This window comes from Anas platyrhynchos, chromosome Z, assembly GCF_047663525.1.
Source record: "Anas platyrhynchos isolate ZD024472 breed Pekin duck chromosome Z, IASCAAS_PekinDuck_T2T, whole genome shotgun sequence".
Classification (NCBI taxonomy): Eukaryota; Metazoa; Chordata; class Aves; order Anseriformes; family Anatidae; genus Anas; species Anas platyrhynchos.
This window is the reverse complement of record NC_092621.1, coordinates 26,311,760-26,334,249: the sequence shown is the minus strand read 5'-3', so window position 1 is coordinate 26,334,249 and position 22,490 is coordinate 26,311,760. Positions and strand designations below refer to the sequence as shown.

The 22,490-nt window shown below is 37.4% G+C and overlaps 2 protein-coding genes across 12 annotated transcripts in view; both read left to right on the top strand.

The window, feature by feature from the left end:
* The window catches only part of POLK (DNA polymerase kappa), a 35,225-nt gene extending 26,887 nt beyond the window's left edge, over positions 1 to 8,338 (top strand). For all 8 annotated transcript variants that reach the window (XM_038171324.2, XM_027446885.2, XM_072031516.1 and 5 more), the window contains 5 exons: positions 1,846 to 1,942; positions 3,047 to 3,218; positions 4,061 to 5,017; positions 6,143 to 6,194; positions 6,315 to 8,338. In XM_038171324.2, coding sequence (XP_038027252.2) covers positions 1,846 to 1,942; positions 3,047 to 3,218; positions 4,061 to 5,017; positions 6,143 to 6,194; positions 6,315 to 6,399 — 1,363 coding nt within the window. In that variant the 3' untranslated portion in view covers positions 6,400 to 8,338. The remainder of the gene's footprint in view (positions 1 to 1,845; positions 1,943 to 3,046; positions 3,219 to 4,060; positions 5,018 to 6,142; positions 6,195 to 6,314) is intronic.
* A 3,211-nt stretch (positions 8,339 to 11,549) lies between these two features.
* Positions 11,550 to 22,490, top strand: part of ANKDD1B (ankyrin repeat and death domain containing 1B) — a 28,101-nt gene continuing 17,160 nt past the window's right edge. Inside the window, exons 1-6 of one of the 4 annotated variants that reach the window (XR_005261870.2) lie at positions 11,550 to 11,716; positions 15,746 to 15,849; positions 17,880 to 17,978; positions 19,786 to 19,884; positions 19,977 to 20,081; positions 21,749 to 21,847. Coding sequence is in view for 3 of the 4 variants with exons in the window: in XM_038171338.2 (XP_038027266.1) it covers positions 11,593 to 11,716; positions 15,746 to 15,849; positions 17,880 to 17,978; positions 19,786 to 19,884; positions 19,977 to 20,081; positions 21,749 to 21,847 (630 nt within the window). In the remaining variant the exon portion in view is untranslated. The remainder of the gene's footprint in view (positions 11,717 to 15,745; positions 15,850 to 17,879; positions 17,979 to 19,785; positions 19,885 to 19,976; positions 20,082 to 21,748; positions 21,848 to 22,490) is intronic. The other 3 variants (XM_038171338.2, XM_038171336.2, XM_072031521.1) reach the window with 3 other exon arrangements.

The window sequence follows — 22,490 nt, the reverse complement described above, 5'->3', positions numbered from 1 at the left end:
TTAATGTATGGTTTTGTTAGCCATATAATTTCACTGTATATTTACATGTGTTACAAAGCTCACTGTGTGTACACCAAGCTCACTACATCTGATTCAGGCTTTTTTTTTCTTCCCCACCCTTGGCTTCAGAATATTAGGAATTTACTCCTGTTAGTTTGTGTGTTTTCTTTTGTGTGTTTGTGTGTTTTCTTTTCTCCTCATCTGCTTCTCATGTTTTTAATGCTTCAAAGTAGTCTTTATGCCATAATGTAGGGTGAAAATACATAAGGGCTTTAATTTTTTGTATGCTTCCATTTAATGCCAACATTATCTAACAGCCTGCAGTCACGTAGATAGCAAGTCTAGTGTAATGCAGATTTGAAGGCGCTAATTTTGCATGGATAACTGAAATTGTTACATTCCCTAACTCTTAACTTCTTAGCAATGTAACTTCCGTTAAGAAGGGAATGTATGGCATTGTTTAAAAGTGGGCTTCTGGAAAGAAGTTCTTCTTCAAAGAGAATCTGCAGAGAGCTGTAATAATTATCTCTACACTCATCTCAGAAAAGCAGATAAGATTCATATTCTTATTGAGACAGAATAGTTTTGGGCAGCTTACGCACTGTAGGGTTTGGTTCCACCAGAGCTGATACATTTATAGCTGTAGTGTTGCTCTGGTTTGCAGGCTGACAGATAATCTGGGCAGTCTGTTGTACTTCTCTGGTTTTTCATTCCTTCCATCTCCTGAGAGAGGTGGGTTTAGACTAGAGACATCAGTGGGCTGCCTGGAATATGGAACTAGTTTATATGGGGTGAAGAGATGGTCCTGAAAGAGCACTCTCTCTATACTGCCCCTTCCAAATTTACAACTCTTACAACTTCCCATATACTGCAGCCTTGCAATGCTGCATTGTTAATCACTGCATTGTTGCTGGTATAACTTCAGTTGCTCTTTGGATAATGGACCTAAAGTGAAATACTCAGCCTGCTAGTTTGGCAACATGCAAACATTCTTAGGAGAATGTGAATTATACTGGAGGATGACTTTGCAATGTGATCTTGTAAACTTGAATATAACTTTGAGACATGAAAATCAGTGTAACTATAGGGACTTTACACTCATAAATATAAATAAATGTCAACCCTGGCATGAAACAGTGTATCTGTGAGACTTTTCCAAAACTATCTGACAGCTTTAAGTTTTGATTCCAACTTCACTTGAAACCACTGCTCACTGAAGGTGTTGCTTTTCCCTTTGTGTTATTCCTAAAAAGCAGATGCATTAATAAAAAATAATACTGTAATTCCCCTGATGAGAAGCAAAGACAGTTAGCAACATATTTGGCAGAAAGCTAGTTTTTACTCCTCTATAGCTATCCATAATTATTGTAGCTGGCATCTTTTTCTTAGCATCTGCAATATTTATTTCTGACACTTGGCTCTGATGCTGACTTTCTAATCCTTTCTTTCTTGTGATGTTGCACAGCAGTGTACAAAGGAGATTACATACAAATTACTTGGCTACCTCCATGAATTCACAGTTGGTGTTAGTATTCTCCCTTGCAAATACTTAAGTATTAATGACCTTGAATCTTACACATTTTCAACTACTGCATGAAAAGTTGATCTGCTGAATTATTTCATTATTTGAAGGGTTTGGAAATATTTTGAGGCACATAAATGAGCATAAATCTTTTTGTACAATATTTGTATTAATATTAATTTTTCCTTCTGAGGAAACTCAAAGGAAATTCAATCCAACTCTTCTAATGTAGATTTGTTTAACTGTTCAAGAAAACTTTTTAGATGGCAATCACTGAACAAGCTTTAAAATTCATTCTGAAAAAGACTTTACTTTTATCTTAGGACATTCAGTGAAATTAACACAGCAGAAGATCAATACAGCTTGTGTCAAGAACTCTGCAGAGACCTTGCTCAAGAGTTACAGAAAGAGGGACTTAAGGTATTTATTGTTCTGTTTACTGGTAAAGGGACAACACTTTGCACTCAAGCTGATAAAATGTAGTATTAGCATGAATGCTTTCATCAGGATCATACCATGCAATCTATCATCAGAAGATTAATTTATTTAATTTGCAGATAGAATGTGTTAGACAGCATTTTGAGTTTGTTAGATGGCTGTGCTCTGGTCAATCATGTAATCCTAGTGTATCTAAAACACTATGTTTCCCTCGTGTCTTCATGTAGGATCCAATCAATGGTAGTCTAGTTTAAAGAGCTCACGTCCCAAACTTGGAAGTGATTTATTCATACCATTAAGTGGTATGAATGGTACGAACAGCACTTGTATTCCTTCTCCCAAGTTTCTGTTTGTTTTTTTTTTTTTTTTCTGGAAAGAACAGTTCATATTTCCCATAGAGGTTTTCATGGTAAACCAAGGAATAACATTTGAGACCTGAAAGAATTCTTATTAGTCCTCTTCTGACATAAAATATTCTCAAAAAATGTTAGGTTAAGAGGGAAATTAAAAAAAGAACAACAAAGTGATAAGCTTGCAAAGGCACCAGAGCAAAAGGAGTGCTGTTTATTTGCATTTGGATGGACATGCTAAGTAACACAAACATTTTTGAAGGTGTTGCCAGGGGAATATCTGTGCTATACATAGATGTTGTGTGTTGGTTTGCTAGCACAATGGGGGAGGAAGTTTTCAGTGGATCCTTAATTGGATATCACTTATACATCCTTAATAGTTTTCCCAGAAAAATTAAGATATCTGGCACTGAAAGTTTCCAAGTGAGGAAGTAATTTTTGGTTGACAGAATAGAAGTTGTGACTGTAGCCAGAGCATGAAATCTATTGAACAAGAGCTGTTGGCAGATGGTCTGCCAGGGACCGTTGCCAAATGACCCAGTTTAGAAAATCTGACTTTGGCAGCAGTTTAACAGCAAGTGCAAAATCTTACAGTCAAATTTTTGGCAGTACCCCTTGCTGTACACAGATAAGCACAAAGTCTTGACTATGGCTTTAAGATGCTTACATAGATGCCACATAATAATTGTTTCTGTGCCATATACTATATGTGTAACTTTTTTTTTTTTCTTCATAGGGTAAAACTGTTACCTTGAAGCTAAAGAATGTGAACTTTGAAGTAAAAACAAGAGCTTCAACAGTGCTGTCCTCTGTTTCTACTGAGGAGGAAATATATGCTGTTGCTAAGGAGTTGTTAGGAACAGAAATTGATAGCGTTGCTCCTCAACCTTTAAGGATAAGACTTATGGGTAAAACTCCTCCTTTTAAGAACTAGATCTTATTATGAATCAAAGTAATAGACTATACTCTAAAGTAAAACTGTTGTAAGTGGTTTTACCCTTTCTCCATTACCCTAGTGTTTTTTGCAAAGTGAAACAGCTTTGGAGTGCTGAATAGTGATTAGAATGTTTTGCTAATTGAGGTTCTACCTTTCTTACCACCTGATAGCCTTGGAACAACATACATGCTGACATGAGAGAGAATCTTACTTCATTGCAGTTGTTAATTCTGCTGCCTTAAAAAAATCTGCTTTGCACTACAGCAGCAATTAGTTCCTATATGTAACCTCCTTCAGAAACGAACGTTTTAAATAAAAGTGCTTAAATTTAAAGGTACCATGTTCTGAAAGAAATTTGAAAAATTCTGCCAGAAGTAAACTCTGTGTTTTGAATCTAAGACCTGTACATTTCAGGTGCTTATATATTCTCTTGTTTGAACCATTTAGTGTTATATAAACCATAGTTGTAGTATCAGAATGTGCTGAAGAAAAAAAGAAATTGATGTGGAAACCTGATGCAAAACTGTCTTTCAGACTGAATCCTGCATAACTGTTAAGTTTATAGCCTCACTTTATGGTGCAATTAGTTAACACTTTGTGGGTATTGAAATTCATAATAATGTTGGGTAGGTTTACAGGTCTGATAAAATTGTGTGGACCATGTGATCCATTGTTAGCATTTGCAAGTACTATAGTTTCTGTTTAGAGGAAAAATGCATTTTTATTGAATGGTTGCATACATCTCAAAAATGTTAATTATCAATTTTTCATAAAATTGGTATTATAATGTATAACTTTGTTTTTCATCATTAGGTGTACGAGTATCAGGATTCCTAAGTGAAGAAGAGAAGAAATACCAACAAAAAAGCATTACAAGCTTCTTAAAATCAGGGAAAGGAAATGGTTTTCTTAGGCTTCAGCCAGGGAAATCCAATCATGAAAATTTCACAAAAAATTCAGAAGCATCTTCCAGAGAGAGTTTTTTTGATAAAAAGCGAGCTGCAAGGCAATTCAAATGTGATAATGTTGTTCCAAATGAAAACGTAGGTAAGCAGCTCTTTCATGATATAAAATCAACAGCAAATTTTGTGGAAGAAACAAACAAGATCACAGACTTACAAAATTCCGATGTGTGTGAGATCTTCACCTGCCCTGTTTGTTTTGAGGAGCAAAGCAGTACTAATTTGGAAGAGCTTAATAGGCATATTGATGAGTGCCTTGCTGGGAGTCATGTTAAAGATACTGTGAAAATATCAAAGAATGACAATTCAAGAGAAGATACACTTAACTTTTTTCCACATTGTAAAAATGAGAATGTTGAAGCCTGTAAAAAAAATAAAATGAATCAATTAGGAGGAACAGGCCAATCAGCAAGTGCACCTGACAACTCTGCTAGCAATTGCACAGAGAAATTCACTCAGATAATATCTGATAAATCTCACAGAGAAAGACAGCCTGGTGATCTCAGTGTTACTGCTAGAAACGCATGTATAAAACAGTGTCTCTTTCCCAAAAGAACTTCACAAGAGGATGCAGAACATTTTGGAGAGACAGAACATACAGAAGAAACTAGTTCATCCTGTTACTTTGAAGCCAAAAAAGACAATGTTCTTGTTTGTCCAGTTTGTAATTCAGAACAGAAAGCCACCAGTCTTATGTCATTTAACAGACATGTAGATGTCTGCTTAAATAAAGGCATTATCCAGGAGCTGACAGAAAAAAATAATTGTCCTGCTAAGACTCGTGATACGGAAAATTTAAACAGAGCTGGTGAGTATGCACATTAAGATGGATTTGGTTATTCAAATTATCTTCCTGTGTAATGGCAATAATTTGGGAGTGGTATACTTTGAGCTTTTCAGGACTTGGATGTTTTTACAACAAGCTAATTGGAGTAAGGTCTTTATAAGAGAAAACACTTCTGTTTAAAAAATATTAAATCAGTTTTTCTGATAAACTAGCATTATAAGAGAGGTAGCTACACAGCGCATCCTCATTTGTAGCAATGGTAGCACAGGAATTACTGATCATCTCTGTGAATGCTGTGTCTGTTCTCTCTCCCTCATCATAATCAGAACGGTGTTTGTAAGCCCACAAATATTTAGGTGAAAGTTAGTGAAAATATTTTTAACCTGAATCATTTAAGAGATTTAGTTGACAAAATAGTTCCATTTATGTACTAGCAAAAACAAGTTGTGAACTAAACCATAAAGGAAAGAAATTGAAACCAAGCTTTTCATCCTTTTTTTTTTTTTTTTTTTTTTTTTTTCTTCTTGTTTTTTTTTTTGATGAGGGGTTAATCTTTGGCCAGATTGTAGGACACATGGAGTTATTTAACTATCTGCTTGAAGTACCTTGTTCCTAATTTAACTTGGGAGCTTTATATCAGGAAATGCTAGAACACAGTTAAGAATTACAGTACAAATATTTTACAAAGCAAATTTCAGAAGTAGTATTGTTTTACATGTGCAAACAGACTATTTTAAATGAAGTCTCCTATTGGCAAAGATTTTTTCTCCTACAGGATAAAGAAAAAAATAGTTTGCAATAACCACCTTGAAAATCAACTCCATTATGCTAAAATATTTCTGAAAACTACAAGGTTCAAGTTAATCACTTAGAATTCAATAAATTAAAGTGTTTTGTTTTGTTTTGTTTTTCCCTCTTAAAAAAGAAAAGAAAGTTAAGAGAAATTACAGTACTTAAACTGCAGATAATAAAATGTCATCTGCACCTTAACACAAATTCAGTTTGGGTAGTATCAGAAAAAAAAAAATGGGAAGAAAAAACCTCATCCAAAACTGTTCTTTTAAATGCTCTGCTATGTATGTAACTTCTGCATCATTCTTTCTTTACTAAAATAATTTATTTTGGTTGTTCCCAATTACTCTTCAGGAGCTTTAAGCAGAGGACCGCAGTGCACAAATCCATTGCAAGGAACAAAAAGGTAAGGGTATTCTGGAAACTGAGTACTCAACTCATATTTTAAAATAATCAAGTTTAAAAAAAAATCCATGTTAAAGTTGTATAAATGTATATTTTTCCTTTTTTTTTTTTCTCTCTATAGGTCTGGATTAACAACTTCACAGTCAGTATCGAAAAAAGCCAAGTCAAGCAATTCCAAGCATACAATTGAAATGTTTTTTAAATGACTGTGTGACATCATCCTCCATATGAAGTATTTCATAGCATTTTAAGACTGAAAATTAATTTAGCATTGGTGGTAGGCTGGATTCATGTAGAATCTAGCTGGATTCACACAGGAGCCATTGCATACCTGTGATGCCTGTGCAAAAAGAATATTATGTTTGAAGCTGAAGAAGAGATACAACTGAGGTCATTCAATTATTTTGAAAAAAAATCTATATATTTTTTTCAGTTTCTGAGAATTGAAATTTGCTAGCACTTTGTTTATACTGAATATGTAAAACTTTGTTAGAGTCAGCAGCAGTCTCATGAATTGCCTTTGCAATGGAACAGGTTTATTAGAGCTGCCATGGAGAAAGTCTGCAGGGCAAGCTCCCAGGAAAGTAGGAGTCATTAGCTAGGGTGCCACATGGTGCTTGCTGATGGCCCTTTACCTAGATCTGGCCTGCCATCCTCTCTGCAAGGCAGAGAGTTGGACATGCCAAAATTAATTTGTGTTACTAGCTGTGTGATAACGCAAAAGAGCTGAGTTGCTTGATTTCAGATCTTATGAATGTCTGATTTGTCAGTGGACACAAAAACTGATTAGTCTTGCAGCTTCAAAAAAAAAAAAAAAGATCAGTATTTCAGGGCATGGTCAAGCTTTCATTGTTGTCACTGAAAATGACTTCAGTAAGAGGTGACGGACCAACCGTAAAGAGCTTACTGTGGTGAGGTGCCGGATGACTTCGCTGATACTAAAAATATTAATAAACCGGATGATGGAAAAAGGATGTCTTCAAAGAAAGTCAAACAAAGGCTGTTTGATCCTTGTCCTTTCCAAGGAGACTGAGAACTTCAATTTTCTTTTCAGTCATTAAATTGGTACCTGTCAGTGGGACTAAATTTACTATAAGTAAATATGTAATAATAATAATATGAGTAATTTATAAATATACAAGATGCTGAAATGAAGAAAACTTATTGTTTAACTATATTTATAATTATTTTTTATTTTTGAATACATGATATTTTATGAATATACGTATGTAAGGAGGAAACTGTAAAGTGCAAATACTTAAAGTACTCTGTATAGATATTCTGTTTACACCAATATGCTTAAATGTAGACATTTTATGATAATAATTTATGATGATAGCTTTCTTAGAATTTATGCAATAATAAACCTTTGATGAAATATATTTTTTTAAATGGGATAATCTTTAAAATTGCTACAATAGAAGTGTCTATCCTGTTGCTTAACTTTATGGGTATTACTTTGGGGTTTGTATGTTTTTTAAAACAAACAAATGTCTTCCCTGGTATGCTCAGGCTAAGTTCAGAATGTACTTTTTCACTTTCAAACTTGTTGGAATGATTTCACTATCTCCACCTGCTCATCTCTGTTTGCCAGATGCCACTGTACCTGCAGCTCTGTTATTTGAATTCAGTGCTCTCTAATCTGCTTTGGGCCAAATTAGTTGATCTAGTTCAGACTACTCTGTAGGCTGAGACAGTCAACTTTGTCTAAACAAGGTCAATGAGCAATCAGCATTTAGCTGTTCTGCTGACAGAGGTGGGAGCTGGAAAGTTCTGGTAGGGAAGACATAAACGCAACAGAGGGAGCAATGACTTAAGCTACCACTGCAGTTTAGATAGTGAGCACCTGTCCTTCTATTGATTTAAATCTCTCTAATTCAATAAAGTGTAGAATCTGAATGTTATCTTGTCATTGTGTGCATATGTTTAAAATTTGTAATTTTGCATGTGCATTACTCAGCAAAAGAAGGAAACACCTTTATGTGCTTGAACAAATGAAGCTTAAAGGATTGGCTTAGCCTGGGAAGTGGTTTTATCATTTGTTCTAAAAAAGGTGTCATAGATTTATCTTTGAATATCATAATGTTAAAATCATGAAGTATGTTAAAGTTAATATGGAAATAAAGCTCACATTATAATTCTAAAGCCAGGAATGTCTTGTTTTTTGAGATGTGTATAAAATACACTTTTTTGAAAGGTATTTGGAAAGGTATACATTCTGTATGTATACAGAAAGTGGCTGGTGAGATTCTTCTAATGTTTTCCATCTAAAGCATCTTTGTAACTCAGAACTGTATTTTATATTCTTTGTGATTTCTTATACCATATTTATTACTGTTTTTATCTGAAGAAGTCCTTCAGTTCAGGATTAGAAGCTTCTGTGATGTGTTTTTTTTCTTCCGAGTTCTTGTGGAGAAAACTATGTAAGCAATATGTTTGTTCTGGATTTTTCTGTCACTGTTATTCTCTATTGGTAATAACTTAACTTAACTTTAACTTAAAATCTGCTTTCATTAGCATCTGGAAAGTCTTTATAGCTTGCCTGTGTCTAACAATTTGTGAAGTATTTCCTTTGAGAACCATTCCATACTTGCTGCATTCACAGTCCTGAAACACATGGATGCTCTAGGATGGCTGCAGATGAGAATTTGTCGGTAGTGTAGACTTCTCTGATCTTAATGTTCTTCTGTCCACCACTTCTGAGGAAAAGAATGTGGGCAGCATATGCTTTGACCAAAGCATTTATTTGCAGGGAAGGAAAGTTTTGCTATAAGTGGGACAGACACAGAGATGACTCTCAGAACAACTTGCTTGAGTTTATCTTGTAAATCTCAGCACCTAAAAATTTAGACTATAGAGTAGCATTCTCCTATATAATGTTTCCTGCTGTCGTAGTATCTTTATTCACTCACGGGTTGTGAAATACTTGTATACAGAGTGTCTTACTGCCAGATGTCACAATGACCCATTTTGTTTATTAGTTGTCTGGCCTGGGTATCTCAAAATCTTTATTGCTGGAAATGTACCTGATAGGAATACATAAATACTTTTGGGTATGACATTTTGTTCTTAAAGTTGCTGAAGTTCCACTTTGAAGTGGCAGTAATTCTACAGGTGGGAACATCAGCAGCGCAGAGTTTGGGCTTGGATTGCTCTGCCATTAACTTGATCCATTTTGGCATTATTACAGAGTTTATCCTCGTCTCTGTCTCACATTGCAGTATGTATATCCAAGCAAGAGATTGTATCACTGGAGCTGTCAAGGATCATACTGCCTGTAAAGTGAGCCTAGGGGAGCAGCCTGCAGATGCCCGAGTTTGTTGTCCAGCTGGTGTTCTGAGGTATGGTTCTGCCATACCTTTGCTTTTTTCTGTTTGTGTAAGTGGGCACCTGTTGAGACTGGGCCTCCTTGCTTCATTGTTCTAAGCAGTACTTCTAAGGAAAAGCAAGCTGCAACAGGTAGCTGTAACCATAAGAGATGAAGAGAGGAGTGAGCACAACTGCAAGGCACTGTGGGTGCCCAGGCCAACAATTTGTGCACCACGTAAAAGTGAAGGAGATGTTCCAATAGTCCCTTTGTCCACACTTTATTATGGATTCTGCACCAGCCTTTTTTGCAGGTTGCTGTGGGGCCCTTTGAAAGAGTCAAGGAAGTGGGTAAAGAATTTGTATTTGCGAAGTCTGAGAGCATAAAATATAGCTGTACTGGGACAGGTAGGAGAACATGGACATGCTGTGAAATAAGATTATCTGATAGTAATTAGAACCTGGAACTGACAGCTGTTTTTACCAGGCTATGTGTAATATTATGGTCTTGGTTTAAGGATTCATGTTTCCTACTTTAGGCCAGTTGTGTGAGATGAACCGAGTAATTCAAAAGTTGTGCCATTTTGAGAAGGAGGATTAATGTTCCGAACAAGGGTCTGTATTACCAGCCCAGTCATCACACAGAAATAAACCTCTTCCTCTTAAGAAGTTACACTGGAATGTTTGACTCACAGGAAGCAAGTAAAAGTGAAATCTCTATGATTCAGCTATAGCTAAAACAGTTGTTTGTTCTTTCTAATCTGGGTTTGTTTTCACACTTTGTTTTATTTATTTATTTATTTATTTATTTTTATTTTAATTTTTGGCTGAATAACATTTATGTACTGCAAGTACTGACAAAAAAAAAATTCATCTAGTTAGTTCAAGGTGTATGCGACTCTATTAAAGATGTTCAAAGGTGAAGAGAGCTGAATTATGCTCACACAGTGTCACGGTCTTTTCTGCTTCTCTGGCTGGGGGTGCACCCGAAGCTGGGAGGGGACACAGGGCTGCCATTGCTCGGGGACTGGCTGTGATCAGTCAGCTGGTGGTGAGAAATTGAGTGGTGCATCGCTGCTTTTGGGTATTCTTTCCCTTTTAAAATTTTATTTCCCTCCCCTCCCTTCCATATTAAACTTATTTATTTATTTATTTCCCCCCCTCAACTCTCTCCCTCGTTCCAGTGGTGGGAGGGGTGAGGGAACAGCTGTGTGCTCTGCTGAGCTGCCTGCTGAGTTAAACATCACCAGACTTTGCTTGATGGACAAACTTTTGAGTCGTTCAGGTTAAATTTGCTGTGGACACAAGTAATCTGAGAGGTTAAGACTGTAATTTAATTACAAAAAAAAAGAAAAAAAGAAAATTATAGTGAAGGAACTCTATGTCTTCAATTGTGTAAGGCAGAGGAATGATAGTTCTGTGTTCTTTGGGCTACTTTTCTGATATTTTATTTTAAATGTCAGCAATAACAGACACTAACTTTAAAGTAAAATTTAACTTAGTCACTCACATTAAAAGTCAGCAATTTTTATGCCCTATTTCAGGTAATGATTACCTACATGAAATGAAAAAATCCGTTTAAGCAAACCAAGGTAAATATCGATCTGGAATTCAAGACAAACAATTTTCTGATTAGATAGGTTATGTCAGTTCACTAAAACTGAGCCTTTGGTGATGTAAATACTGATTGATTTTGCTAGACCTAGACAAAGATGAGCAAAAGTGATGTCTGCGTGACAATTAACTGAAAGTCTTGTGACTGGATTAATTACAACTGTTTCTGCTACAATGTGCACATTTCTGCTCAGATTCCTGCCAGAAGCGCCCCCGTCTCTTGCATCCCCAGAGCATGCCATGCTTGCGGGGGTGTCTGCGATCCACTAACCTTGTCCTAACACAGAATAACTTTGAGAGCAACAAAAGGGCCTTCTGGAAAGGCCGAATCTGGTGGAAGCTGGGCTGATGTGGCCGGGTGATGGTGTGCTGCTGCCTGCAGCCTGGCTGGGTGTGCTTGAGTCAACTCAGAGCCTCAGGAACCGGTTTTTCGGTGCAGCAGGGAAAACACACCCCAGGCACCTCCCTCGGCAGCAGGCATGGGGCTCCTTCCCTCAGGGGAGGAGGAAGAGGAGCTGCCAGCCATGATGAAGGGGCTGAGCCACCTGTTTGGTGCCAGGGAGGATGTGATGCATGGAGAAGCGGCGGCCAACCACAACAGCTGTGAGTGTGTGGGGACTGACGGGAGGTCTGGCTTCCACGCAGTGACCCCTGAGCATTGTGCTGGGAAGCGAGGAGCTGTCGGTGTGAGATCCCGAGTGGGGTTTGGTGCATCCATCTTCCAAGAGACAGCGTGTCCTGCCATCCGCCTGGCACCCTGCTTTAACCCAGGTTGTCCAAGAGCGCTTGCTGGGGTTAGCACATGCTTGAGGTTAAGCACGTGTAAAGTTTCACAGCCAACAAATGCCTCTGCGTTGTGTGGGGACACACACGGCGATGGGAGGGAGTTCTGGTCTCGTTGCACTTGGTGTGCTCTGTACTGACGGTAGACTCAAGATCTTATCTTGCAAGCTGGTCTGTGAAAGAACAGTCCACAGCAGCGTGGGCTGCAAATAGTGAAAATGGGTTATTTGTGGAAACTGAATGGTAATTATTAAACTCTGCTGTGACTGTGTCCTGTGATTTCAGTGTGATAGTCACTGAACCCTGTTCTGGGTCATGCTTCCTGTTTCCAGGCTTGCAAGAAGGGCAGATAAAGAAAAGCAGTGAATAAAATATCACTGTTGGATTCAATACAAAATTTTCTCATGACTTCTTTGAATTGAAAAATTATTAGTTTGGTAAAAGATTCATGTGACCCTATAAAACATCTACGTTAGTCATTTTGTTTTCAGTTACAAACATGAAAATACCAATAAATAACCACAACATCAAATAAGTGATTTTTTTTTTTTTTTTTTTTTTTGGAAACTATACAGTGAAAATAACTGGAATAATTTTGTCATTTTTATGTTTTCCTTCTTTAGAATTCTTCAGCCAATTCCAATTTCTGTTTGTTTCCCTTGTTCTTTTGAAGATAATGGCAGATTTCATAAAATGAAATTCCTACAAGAGGAATATAAAAGTAGGGGGAAAGAGGGAAAGATATAAATTTATAAAATAAGTATAAATTCCTTATGATCCTGTCTGTGAGTAGTGAAATCTACGGTTCATTTTTTACTTTAGTGGAAACAGTCCTTGGTTGTTCTGTTACTCAAAGATGGATCAAAGCCACCTACTGTGAAGTGTGACTTGAATATGAGGAAATTGAAGGTATTTCAAAACTTGAGTTTCTGTTGAGGAGGACTTTCTGTTTTCAGGTCAATTGAAAGTTGAAGTAAATTGCCCGTTTACGTGCCTTCCCAAGAGAAAAGAAAGATTGGGTTATTCAGCACTCTGTATTAAATCTTAGTATGCATTCTTTGTAGATAGGACTGTCTGAAAAGGAAATCAGCTGTTAAAATTAATATTTTTACTTACCTCAAAAGTAAAATTGAAAATAAAATACAACTTCTTATGAAACCTCTAAGGCATTGAGTCAAACTTCTGGGAAGAAGTGAAGGAAAACAACTCAAAATGAGTGACAGCTGCAAACGGTTAGTGGATTGCTGCCTCTGCTTGAAAATCAAGTGATTAGTAATAATGCAAGAAGTGCCAAATTCTGGAGACCACAGCTTAGATAGAAAGCTTCCATAAATCTGTAGTCTGACAGCCCTATGCTCTTGTAATTTCATGCATGAAAAAAAATCATTTTGCAAAAGCAGCAAAAAAAAAAAAAGAAAGCAAGCACAGTGGTGTGTCTAGATTGCTGCTGTTCTTGGTTCTCTAAGAAGTATTAAGAGAGAGAGACTGCTAAGAAACATAAAACCTTGAGGGAGGAAATAAAGTCTAATTTTTAACAGTGTATTTCCAGTTCATGACTTCCACACAGGAGAGAAAAATCAGTCATCAATTCTTTGTTTGAGCTAAAAGCAAAACTGTCCTTGCTGTGCAGAAACAATAAAATAAAATAAAAGCACTGCTTCCTCTTGTTTCTTGAAGGCGGAGTAAGTAAACTGCTGGGATTGTTCCTGAATGCCCTGGGATGCAACAATTATCTTCGCATCTTCGTGTAAGACACATATGCGAATGTTCATCAGCAGACAATAGCAATGAATGTGGCAGAACTGTAACTAATTGCCGTTATTTGTTGCAGAAAGTTTTATTTCCACATTTGCCACAAACGTGCTTTGAACAAGATATCCTACAACCATTTGTTACCCATGTTTGAAATCAAGGGAGTGGAAATACTTAATTCTGGGTATAGATGATGAAAACTACAAGTGAGGCATTTATTCTGCAAAGACTGCTGTTCGCAATGCTGATTTTTCTGCCAGCCACACTCCTTGTCGAAGATGCCAGCTGAATGCAACTCCCTTGACACACAGTCTGTTTGAAAACTTGAAAATAATGTGTTTTAGACACAGAGAAATCAAAGAAATAGGATTAACTCTATGATACCTGTTTGTTTGTTTTGTATGAGTCTAGACAAGTATTCTGGGGAAACATCACTTTAGCCTGGTCCAGTTCATACACTCTCCTCAAAGGATCTTCTGCCAGCTGCTGCTACAGGCAGAATATTGGTGCAAAGGGACTTTTGCCCTAACTGGGAATGACCACTCTATTATAATAACATACCACTGTTTTGGTGTGAAAGCTGGTTATTGCCTTTAATGCTTGAAAGTTAACACGGTCGTCTATAGCAGTATTGTTATTTATCTATTTAGTCCAGTGGTGCATTTTTATGTTCAACTGTTTATTTTTTTGGTCTTTTCCCTCATTTTATAAGACAAGAAAAACTCTTCTGTGATTTCAAGGGACTTTTGGGAGGATGCTTCTGTAGTTTGAGGTGCTTGGCTAGTGTCATAAAAAAGCAGGAAACCATTTTGGAACTGTCCAGTTTGGTTTCTAGTTTGTTTTGTACAGTACAACTGTGGTTATTTCCACTGAGATTATAATCACAGATAATGCGTAAGATGCAATTAAGTGACTGCCATACTGATTTTCTTTAGTATACTCTGCAGCCGTACAGCCTCAACTGTATTTTCATTAGTTGTTAATGAACTTAGACATAATACAGCAGAACAGATTTGCATGAGAGTCCTCTAAGGATGAAATAATTGCTGCAGTTTCTAGTTCGACAGTGAATACTGTCCTCCTTGTTGATGTCATTAGGCAAGCAGCCTTCTTAGCTTTCATGTCAAAATATTCTAGAAAGAAGATATCTAAAAGAAAAACATTTTGAGTGTGATATGCTACTGAATTAAGAATATCTTAAAACTGATACCATAATTTCTCTCAAGTACTGAATTAAACGTTAAGGCAGAAACATGCTGATAGGGAAATAGTCTGACCTCTAAGTTGGCCAAATTCATGATCAGACACTGGTATGTTATTTTCCAAGGTCACTAGATATTTGTTGAGTTTTGTGAAGGTGTTTTGTTACAGCTGTCCATTTGCATGCTACAGCTACTTCAACTGGCTGAACAGATGTTCATCTTCGGCTTGAAACATTAAAGGATGGTCCCAACTTAATAGTAAATTCCCCATTCAGGCCAAATTTTGAGTTCAACTATTCACAATTTTTTCCTGTAGACCTCCCCCCCCCCCTTTTTTTTTTTTCCTTTTTATTTTTTTTTAATTGTTGTTTTGGTTTAGTTTTGTTTGGTTTTGTTCTGTCTGTTTTTATTTTGTCATTGTTGTTATTTTGTTTTGCTCTTTTCCTACACAGTTGAAGCATGGTCACTGCTACACATTTTAATGTATTCTGGTGGTGCGCTCTGTTGTGAAATAACAGCTTTTCCAAGAATAGGAAATAAATGCTAGAGTTTGTACTGTTCATTGTTAGGTTTATAAAATGCCTTGAGACCCATTTTGATGGCAGAAGCTTCATAAATGAACTCTTGTTCCTGTGAGCAGTGCAAATAATGGTAGTCTGTGCTGTGAAAAGCCTACTTCTGTTTGCACTTAAAAATTTAGACTAGAAACATCAGCCAGATGTCTCTAGAAGAAAAAAATATAATCCTGAAACACTTCCACTTTGAAAAGCAAATGATTCACAGAAAGTATGAAACCAGGACAAATAACAGAAGAAAGAACGGTATCTGTCCTTTAAGTTTGTTAAGGCTTTTTTTTTTTTAGTAATTTATATATATTTTGAATGTCTTTATACAGTATTACCAGATGAAAGAGAATTTCAACGTGCTGCAAAAATGAACAATTTGGAAACCATGGAAAAGCTGTTTAAAAAGAGTGTTAATATAAACGCTGTAGATACTGTGAGTATAAAGTGCCCAAAATGCGGTGCTCAGGGGGTTGCGTAGCGGGCACACAGCAGGCTAGAGTTGGGTGGGTCCCAATCCTGAAGATGACTAAGCAGTGTTTCATGTGTCTGGTATGGACTGTAGGATTTCATGCAGCATAACTCACAGGTTTTTGCATTTAGCCACTAGGCTGTGCATAAAATTAGGACCTAAGGGCCTCTAAATTGTGGCCCTTGCTCTGTTACTGACTGCCTTCTTGTGTAATTAATTCCTTGGGTTTCCCCATCTTTCAGAAGGGGAGGACTTAACCTCACAGTCACTTTGAGAATGAAACTGTGCTGCTAATATTACAAACTTCAGATGCTGGTGTGAAGTGTTACTGCTCATTGTGCATGGAACCACAGAAGTGTGCTACCACAGCTTCTGGCTTCACACTGAGATCAGGTTTCAGATTTGCCATAAATAGACAAGAACACATTTCTTAGCTGATACCAGCTCCAAAGTCTGAGGACACACACATTTCACAGTAACTAAGTAGAGTGCTGTTCGTCAGAGGTAGTTGGACAACAACACAGAGGTCCCCAGTATTTATGCAGGAGTTGAGGAGAATGGTTTGCTCTCAGTGGCTATGTATAATTCCCTTGCTTGTGAACATCCTAACATTACTTTACTCATAGAAGCAAAAACATTGCTTCCTGTGCTTACCTGCATTTCACCCTACTGGGGAATCAAGGAGAAAGTAAAGCTGCATTCCTTGTTTTGTTTGTGAAAAAGAGATGGAGATAAAGATTTATTTTGAGTAGAACTCACTCTTGAACAGTGACCATGTACCAATTAATTGCATACTTCTATGAATACACAGCAGGTGACCACAGAGCCCAGTCACTCAAAATATTCTTGCTTCCTTACTGTTTTCCAGAATTTGGGAAATTAAACTAAATATAGTTCCAGCCCAGGAGTCTGAATCTTTACTCTCTCATCCTTAAATCAGGTCTTTAGTATGATATGTGCTTGGATATTTTGCATTGACTGGTGCTCGTAGCAGGGACTTAGCTTATACTGGCAGAACAGCTCTTGCATTTATGTTGATTTTTCCAACCCCTGTATTTCCAAGCCAAATAAGCAAGGCTGCCAAAACTTAGCTAGTTTTGCTGATAAAACTATTTCTGTGCAAGCGTTTTTTTCCTGGCATAAATCCTACCTGTTTATGTTTTTAATTCATATAGCTGTACATTTAGAGTTATAAATGAATCAGTCAGCTGATCTGCATAGAAGCACAACAGAACAAATCCAAACTGACTTTCAAAGTTAAATGCTTATGTCACATATGGAAACTCTCAGTGAGTTATGTTAAATCCAATTATGGTCACTTTAATTATAACTGAAACTCTTTCCACCAAGGTTTAATTCATTTTAACCAATCTCTTTTAGATTCACACCATCAGTTACCTTAATGAAAAATTAATTAAATGTTTCTGGTAAGCCTTGAGCTGTTTCATCTGTTTAAAATTACTCACTGTTCACAAGGTGGAAGCCTTCATTTGCATAGATAATGGCTCAGTCTGGGAAGGTGACTCAATATTGAGAGAGGAACCTCATCATGTGTCGCAGAGATACAGTAAAATGTGAGGAGGATATGAAAAGCAAATATAATTGTGTAAATCTAGTCCTCAACGTTTTCAAATCCAACTATATAATAAAATAGTACACATGGGTGCTTCTGGCACTGCATGCGTCTCCTCTAGGCAGTGTATGATTATTTAATCTCACTTTGACAGTGTGTTTCAGCCAAGGGATTATTTTGGTACATACAACAACTCTGTAACTAAACTGTTCAGGTTCTGCACAAAATCTTTATGATCAATACCTAAATTCTCTCCAAGGGAACAGAAATACAAAGAACAAGTTACAGGGGAAATATGAAAATGTATGCATATATTAACCAGAGAATTTAATTAATAATCAGAGAATTCAGAAATCCTGACATTTGCATTAGGAAAAGAGCTGTTTTGTGTATCTGACAAACAAAACATTGCTTATTTCAGCTGAAGCGCACAGCATTGCATTTTGCTGTTGCAAGAAGCCATACATCTGCGGTGGATTTTCTTCTCCATCACAAAGCTAGACTCGATATGGCAGATCAGGTGAGCTGTTCTACATGTTTGGATTCACACAGTGTAGCAACAACTCAGGGGAAACATAAAGGTAAATATTTCCTTTATGGCCTGCATTTTGCAAAATTAGGTGGTTGCTGTAAATGCTTCTATTTTTCAAGACTGCACACATTTGAATGAAAAAAAAAAACCACATCAGTAGTGTAAAAAACAGTGCCCAGATCACTGGCAATATTGAATGCATGTGTAAGAACAAAGGTGGTTGCACAAACACCTGGTCTCTGTGGTAGCTACATATTAATCATTGGCCACTTGTATATGAAAGTCATCACTATAAGTAAAAATTGGATCCAGAGACTGCTTAGAGCTCAGAAAGTGACTGCTTGTGTTCCCTTCCCCCTGTCTGCTGTGAGCAGCATAATGCAAAGCTGTCGGCTACTCTGCAGCCTCTGAGACTTTCAGAGTTGAGCAGTTTATGGCTAATTTGGCTGGGCCAGATGGCGATTTGCAGCACAGGGTTTTATTCAGATGCCATGACCAAACATATACCATGTTATTAATAAACAGGTTATTCAAGCTAGGAGTTTTCCAGTGAACTGCAATTTGTTTCCAGAGAAGGTATTTGTTTAGTTGTTATATAATATGAGTTACGCATATATTTCATCCTAAGTAATGAAAATAGAGTAATCATTTACATACACACACACACACACCACTTGCTTCTATCTTCTTATCCACCATATGCTGCAGTATTTATTTATTAAAAAAAAAAGACAAATTCCATGCTGGAGGGACTGGTGGGAGGGAGAAAGTTTCGTCATTGCTATTTGCTGTTGAAATGAAAATCAGATGAGAGAGACCTGTCCGTGCCAGTAGCTGGCAGCTACAGGCCTTGGTGTTCACTTGCAGTGTAGGAAAGCCACCCACTGTTCATTGTTTCATTTGCTTTGGAGCATTGTCCTGCACTGCCTGGGCAGCGCGTATCCCACGCAGAAGGAAGGCACTGCTCATTTCTTCATGGCAAATTATTTTTCAGATTGGCTCAGGCATTAAGGTGACTCAGAGCATTTTTATTTTTTTATATTTTTTTTTAATAGCTGGGTCAGATGCACTGAAGCCTGCTTGGAAACATAAACCTTCCCCCCAATGCTGGGGTTCTGTTAAACACTCAGAATATTACTCTAATTAAGGATTGCCTTTTAATTATTGGCTGTTTTAAATTCCTTGATGTAGTTAATCATCTTTATTCAAACATTACTGGAAACACTCCATTATATTTAGCACACAGAGCTTAATTATTATGACAATAGATGTTATATTTGATGGTGATTCATGTACTTTTTGACAGTTGGATTGATATTGCAGTTGATAAGAAATGGAATGAACATACTGTGAAGAAGTAAAACTCTTATGAGAATTTGGGAGAAGGAAAGAAACATGTAAGAATAGAACTAACTGGAAAATCATGGTGACTCATGGAAATAGGGTTGTTACACATTATAACCCAAAATGTAATTCACTGCACCCAGAACTGGCTCCTTCAGGCCATCGCACAGTTTCTGGAGAGACGGAAACATTTTTGGGTAGTTTCACCCCTCCATCCTAGAACAGGATAAATCCTTGTCTGGAAATGCCAGGCCTTCGGTCAGGGAGAGGGGGAGCCTAAGCTTCTAGTGTAATTTAAGTGAGATGAACCCCACTCACACTGCCAGCTGATAATGCTGATGCTCTAGTGCCTGTGGAGCAGACCCCGCTCGTACACTGAATTAAAAAGATTAAATAAATTTGGCAGGATGTGTTTTGGTGCTAATTTCTGACTTTTTCATTTTATTTAAAGCATGGCCTGACAGTGATTCATCTTGCAGCTTGGACTGGAAATCTGGATGTAATGCGAAAATTAGTTAAAGCAGGCGCTGATCAAAAGGCAAAGAATGAGGTGTGTTGATGACAAGTTTTTATCAACTGTAAACATGTTAGTGTTGGGAAAAAATCAAACACATTCTTACAGAGTTGCTTGTGGTTTTTCAGGAAGGAATGAATGCACTGCACTTTGCAGCCCAGAACAACAGTGTTAAAATAGTTGATTATTTTCTCCAAGATCTTCATCTGACTGACTTGAACAAGCCTGATGGGGTACAATATGTTTTTTTTCTTCTTTCTTTTCCTTTTTTTTTCCCCCCTGTTTATTCCTTTCGTGTTGTGAGGCATCTGTTGTGGGCAAAACAATCTTGGCTTGGGAGTTCCAAAGAAATTAAATTTATTACGGCTTGCATAAACATTTAATTACTGATTTGGGTATTGAGAAACAAGTGTGACAAACTGCCTGACAGGCACGTAGAGAAAACACCTTTCCTCCCTGCTTGCCTTCCTGAGGTGAGCTCTAGAGGCTGCTCCTCCCTTGCTCCCCTTTGCACTGGCCCATTGGTGAGGTGCTGGGAGACAGTGGGGGTTGGGGTCTGTCCAAGGTGGTTTTCTTTTTGCTGATCCTGTTTCTCTGCACTGGTCCATGGTTCCTCCATGAGCATCCCCCCGCCTCTCCTCCCTTGCATCCTCTCACGTCTCAGCCTGTGCATCCTCTCGTGTTTCCTCTGTTATCAACCTGTGCACCCTGCCCATAGATGTGGCTGCCCTTTCTTTAATACCTGGCAGAGGTACCACACATTCCTCTGGTGGGTTCAGTAGTAGTGGTTTGGTTTTGTCCATTGCTGACAATGCAGGCTTCTTCCACCAGTGGAGTATAAACCACATGCAGCCTTACCACAGGGCTGCTTCAACATTTCAACAGTGCCAGGGCCTTGTCTTCATCGTGTTTTGCTATGCCTGTATTTTTTCTTCCCACTCTGTTGGGATCTCGCTTTGAAGGCTTGCTTAGCTAGGTAGGGTATTGTATCTTTACAGGAGGAAAAAATATTCTTATAGGATCTGTCACCAAAACAGCAACTCTTTCCCGTGCTCTTTTTGAGCCTTTATTTGTATTGACTGAATTCTGAGTTCTGTCTGCACGTGACCAGGCTGATATTGAGAAGAGTTTATTTAACAAAACAAACCTCTGTGGTTTAGGACTTCAAGGAGTCTTCTCTATATTGAGGCTGTATCAAAATTATGTTATAGTTTCTTGCATTTTTTTAATTAGATTTTTAATATAGGCCACTATCGGGTAGCCTTTGACAGTTGGTTAGATGGTCTCACCATCTGACTAGCAGTATTATTGTAGCAGGATTACTTTCCACTGTTGAGTTGTAAATAGTTGGATAAGTTTTTTGTTGATGTTGTTGTTGTTTAGTCTTAACTACCTACAAACAACAACAGCAAAAAACAATGTACAGTATTAAATTCAGATCTCCTGGATGAAGTTTCTGAGATGCAGCTGTTGTGGTCTGTGCCTGCAGAATTCAGCTTCAAGTGTGTTAAGCCATGAAAATAAATTATTAGTGTCTGCTTCTGAGCATCTTCAGACATTTAACAAAACAGTCCTTTTGATGAATAGTTTAATACCATGAATAATTAATAATTAAATATTTTGAGCAATCTTTGTAACTCATTTGTTACCATTTCCAATCAGTTTTCAAATATTTTCTTCAGGACACACAAGATGTATAATGTGTTGGGATTTTTTTGCAATACAAAATTTTGCTTTTTAAAAATTCTTGCTTTTCTTGTATATACATACTTTTCTGCTGATGAACTTAGTCATTATTATATATAAATGTTTATGCAGAATAACATGTGCATATATAGGTAATATATCTGGTAACTGGAAGCTTTCAGTAATTCTGTTTCTTTCCATGATTATTTTCTAGAAAGGTAGAAAGCCATTTCTCCTGGCATCTGAAAAAGGCCATGTTGACATGATAAATGACTTGATTGCTCTAAAGCTGTTCACATCTGAAAAAGATCAGGTAATGCTTTCTTTTCATGCTTAGGAGAGATTACTTTGTTTCTGTGTAGTTCCTGCACAACCCAGCAGTATGAATAAGCTGTGCAGGTGCTGTTGTGCTGGCAGTGATATATGTTGGACCATCAATGACACAAGGATGATGATTTTTCGGTAATTAAGGGAAGACAGTGGTCCCATTGCCAGAAGACTTTTCCATACGCATCATTAATAATTCATGTAAAGCAAGACTGGCGTATGCTGCCTGTTGGAAGAAGAGGGAAAGTCTGGAGGTGAAGGTGCCAGCCTCTGTACTGGGACATCAGGTTTTCCATTTTCTTCACTCAGCTGTGTCTGTGTGCCACTGATGAGCGGCTAACTTTTCAGAGGTATTTAAGTACTTCAGAAGGCAAATAAACGTGTGAGGATTTTTCAGGAGTGCATAAATGCCTGAATCTAATTGAATTTGCTGTTGACTCTACATTTTAAGGTGTCTTACTAACTTTCAAAGTTCACCTTTAAATATCTTTATTCCTTACGTCACTATTACTGGACTGAGCACATTGGTGTTTCTTTGCCTGAGGCATTGCAAGGACAAATATATAAAAAATGGTGAAAAGGTCAGAAATCGTGTTCATAGAGCCATGTAAACAAGCATTCAGAAAGTC